The sequence below is a fragment of the Polyodon spathula genome, chromosome 24, assembly GCF_017654505.1.
Source record: "Polyodon spathula isolate WHYD16114869_AA chromosome 24, ASM1765450v1, whole genome shotgun sequence".
In the NCBI taxonomy this organism is placed as follows: Eukaryota; Metazoa; Chordata; class Actinopteri; order Acipenseriformes; family Polyodontidae; genus Polyodon; species Polyodon spathula.
In genome coordinates, this window is record NC_054557.1 from 16,136,179 (window position 1) to 16,140,563 (window position 4,385).

General features: G+C 39.4%; 1 protein-coding gene across 1 annotated transcript; it reads right to left on the reverse strand.

Moving 5' to 3' along the window:
- Positions 1-769: 769 nt before the first annotated feature.
- lysmd4 (LysM, putative peptidoglycan-binding, domain containing 4) lies at positions 770-3,522 on the reverse strand. The gene is given in 3 exon segments (XM_041226136.1): positions 770-2,212; positions 2,499-2,797; positions 3,344-3,522. Coding segments are annotated over 2 exon segments (855 nt in total). The 5' UTR covers positions 2,787-2,797; positions 3,344-3,522; the 3' UTR covers positions 770-1,645.
- Positions 3,523-4,385: the final 863 nt, after the last annotated feature.

A 4,385-nucleotide genomic window follows, 5' to 3' on the forward strand; every position in this document is an offset into this window, starting at 1 on the left:
AATAAAGTCAATTCTGCATCATGCAGGACTCTGGTAATGCATGCTAGACAACAGTGGAGAAGATGACTTGGCATGGCAACATGGCCTGAAGTGGATTCAATATTACATTATTAACAAATCTAAGAAAAACTAACTAAAAAAATAAAAATAAAACAAAGGTATTGTTAAGACTTTATTAATGTTGGATTTAAAAGTTCTTAGTGATATTAAAAACCCACACATTTATAGCAAATTATGTTTATATAAATATTCAATAAGGCATGATGCCCTAACCTGCCACTTGTATATCAATATTTTGTTAAATATTTATAGTTCAGCAAACAGGCAATTTACTCAACAAACTAAGTATTGTAAAGTTCACCTCTGGATAAGGTCATAAAGATATCTGACTGGCAATTAGAGAAGCAATGTAATGCACATGTACTGCAGATATCACTAACAGAAGCCCCACTCTTCAGGACCTCCCTGTGTGTACGCATCAGCAACTACAATGACTACAGCTCTGACCAAAAGTTTTGCATCACCTAGAATTTTAGGACTGAGACAAAAAAAAAAAAAAAAAAAAAAAACCTGTATGAACATAACAGGTATTTTATTCAACATCATGTAATCAAAGAAACTAGAAAAATGATATTGCAAAAGTTTATCGGAAGCTATAATAGACATTTCAAAATGTCACCTTTTTCATTTTTTGACAGTTTTTCATTAAGTGTATGGAAAACTACAAAGTGGTATGTAATTCAATGTGTTAACATAACATTATTCAGGTTTCATTTGACTTTATGAAGCAAAATTAGCTCATTTTAATAGGGTGATGCAAAACCTTTGGCCAGAGCTGTAGTAGCGATCGTTATAAACGCAATTAGACAAACCTTTTTTTAAAAAGTGTAAATAGAAGAACAAGTTTATTTTCTAAAACACCTTGATTATATCTGGTTTCAAAACTTTTCACTAAACCAGTAATTATGTTTTCAAGCAGTATTTTAAAGAATACTTTAACTGCTGTAAAGAAGACTTCAAACTTCTGTGTACCTGTAGTAACCCTCAATACAAAAAGCCTGGATTTGTCATTTGTTTGACATCTGTGACTTGTCGGTGCAACAGAACACATCCTTGCAAAGGAGTGCCCTGCTGTATGTTTCACAAGCAGTGTGGCATAAAACTGTGCAATACTGGTTTTATAAGAGACGAGTTAGTGAGATAATACACTCACAATTATTACTGTACCGAATGCTCTGTGTGTACAGTGTTCTGTGGAAGCTGATACAAACCTCACCAATTTAATGGTTGGGATCCTAAGTGTGGCACTTCCTGGTTCCTGAAATTGGCACAAATGTGTGGTAGATTTAGGGCATTCTAAAATGTGTGCATGTCAAGCCAGCCCATATGAAACCTGTAGATATCTCTAGTCTCTATTACTATACCCACAGAGTCTCAGAAGCTTTCACAATGTATGGCATTACAGGGCATGCACACGGGACATTTTCCCTGGAGCCCAATACTGTAATGTAATGCCCTCCAAGTACATTAAGAGGGTATCCATGCCCCTTCCCAAGCATCATTTTATCCTAATGTGTCTGACCGTTCATTTGGCGTTTCTTTTATTCCACTTGAAAAAGGAGATGAAGGAGTTTTTTTGAATGGCTTAACTCTTCCCAGGAATCAAAGCAGTCACATTAATCTCCAAGCAGTTTGAGGTAGGACTGGAAACACAGAGAGAGGTGGCAGGGTCCAGGAAGGCAGACTCGCTGTCCTGCGTTTTAAAATAAACCACGTAAAATACTGGCAGAATAATACCAATTAAAAGCATGAGCGCAACTGCGTTCCACCACTGGATCCCCCAGTCTGACCCGTGAGGAGAGGGATTAGGGTTTCCTGTACCATGGGGAGGCCTGCCATGCGGCTCCAAACAAGACACCTCTTCCAGATCATCAGTGGACTGGATCAGCCTCTCAATATCATGGTCTATTTCTTTGAGAAAGTCAGTGCATTCTTTAATATCTGTCCCACAGCGGCCAGCCACAGCTGCGTCCTCATACAGGGAGGGCTCTGCAAGCAGGTTGAGACACTGGGAGGAAGAGGCTTGAGGCTCCTTCAGATCATTGCTGGTCTCTGTTAAAACACTGTGTTTCTTCACTGGGATCTTGACGACTTTCAAGGCATAAAAGTCCTGCTCCCGTATTAGGTTGTTCACACGCTTAATGTCTGCAACCTAGATTTTAAGAAAAATAAAAAAAAAAGACACACTTTTTCTTCATGCTATTTTACAAAATATGAGCGACAACCAACCATAAGGGACCGTAATATGAAACTAGGAAGAGAAGTAAAAGCTACAGAGTGGATCTTCAACACAAAGAGAATTAGAGCAGAGATTGGTGTGAAAATTGACTGGATTATCACTTGTTAAAAACCTCTCTCTCCAGCCCTCATACAGTATTACGAAATATGTCCAGACACATGTTTCCGTATATATTTTATGAAGGTGGTCAAGGACTTACTTTGCAGCCATATTGCAGAGCTAACTTGTTGAGGTTGTCTCCCTCCAAGATGTCCCTCTCTAATAGCAGCACGTCCCCCACTTTCTCTCGATTGAGCCTCGCCTGCTCCCGGCCTCTGGGTCTCAGCTCCATCACATTAAACTCATCCTCCGAGGACTGGTTCCCTCAGGGGGAGGGGAGGGGAGGGGGAGGGGGGAGGCCAAACAGGTAGACACGGCCCTCCTCACTAGCAAGGACATCCACGGGGGCCTGGAAGGGTCTCAGGAGCGAATCCCTTAGCCTTATCATGCTGGCAGCACCTAAGGAACGGCAAGAGAAGAGGGGAATCACTCATCCTGTGCAAGTAAATGATAGCTTGGTGTGTCAAAGGCTTATCAAATCCTGCTCGACAATGTCACTTTTGCTATCCGACATTGATTAAGACTTCTTGTTGAAACATTTGTCTATTTGAGTTTTAACCAGTCCGCAATAGAGGGATCCCAATACCTGTGCACAGGTGCTAAACAGGTTTAAACTTTGACAGTAGTTGAGGCAAGCTGCATCTACAACAGAAACTGGGAATGTCGCTTTAGTCACAGCTGGAAACTGTCTGCATAGAGATATGAACTGGTGATGGGGTTTTACCAGCTCACAGCTCACTTATATAACAGCTCAGTGCTGATATGAAACTGCAACCACAGGTTTCCAGCAACATTTGCATTTTAAAGAAGTGTTACCCACTCCATGCTTGAGATACTGAGCCTTATTCACAAACAATCAAAACTGAGCAATTAAAGACTAATGTATCAAAACTAGTCTTACCATATGTAATCATGTTGTACATTTTAAAAGCACGGAAAGCACACCTGAACTGGAAGAGTCCTGGGTTCTGGTTCAATAGCAGATGTGGGTGATTTTAAAGTTTGGCATATTTAACGAGGAGTGGTATGACCAGTCTTGACAAGGGAGCTCAGCAAGTCACACTCTGTGCGTGTATCTACTTGTGTGTAAAGAGGAGAAATGTCCCCTTAAAGGGCGGAGAATGTGAACAACCAAAAAAAAAAAAAAAAAATAATAATAATTAATATGTACTGCACAAGTTTACAGAGCCTTAACAATTAGACATCAGCTGACAAAGGGACACAAATGTGATCATACCCCGTTTCATTATTATTATTATTGTCTTGTTTATTTTATTTAGATCCCCAAACTGTATGCACAGTGTTGTCATTTATGACGTACACTATATCCTGTACCTGTAATTATATTTGAACACTATTACATACGTAATTACCTGAATAGCTAATCCCCAGTGAGTAAATCAGCCTAGCAGTACGTTTCGTCCTCTGCCTCAATCTTTGTTTGTGTTTCAAAGTTTGTGATACTACCTGTCAAAAATTCTGATAAACTAGTAGTACTGTCTTCTGTAACTGTACATGACTGTACTTACAGGGGATTCAACCGCGTTTATCACATCCACATCCAAAAACACCAGTTACGCTGCAGTGCAGAATACATTGCGTTGTCTACAGGTAAAGGTACCTGCCGACTACGTCACAGCACCGTGCGGGACTGGCTGGAGAAGCACGACTGTTTACAACAAGTTTAAATAGCGAACACACACACACACACACACACACACACAACACATACATATATATATATATATATATATATATATATATATATATATATATATATATATATAGCGTTTAGAGCGTCCGTGAAGATAATCTTTTTAATTATGAGGTTTCGCAGATCTCGCAGAAATTGTGTTATTAGTACAAAACAGAATCGGAGGAAAATGTAACTGGAAAATAACCCACTTGTTCCACATTTTAAAAGAACAAAGACACTTATATTTGAAAAACACAGTTGTCAAACATGCACACTGGACGTTTAATGCTA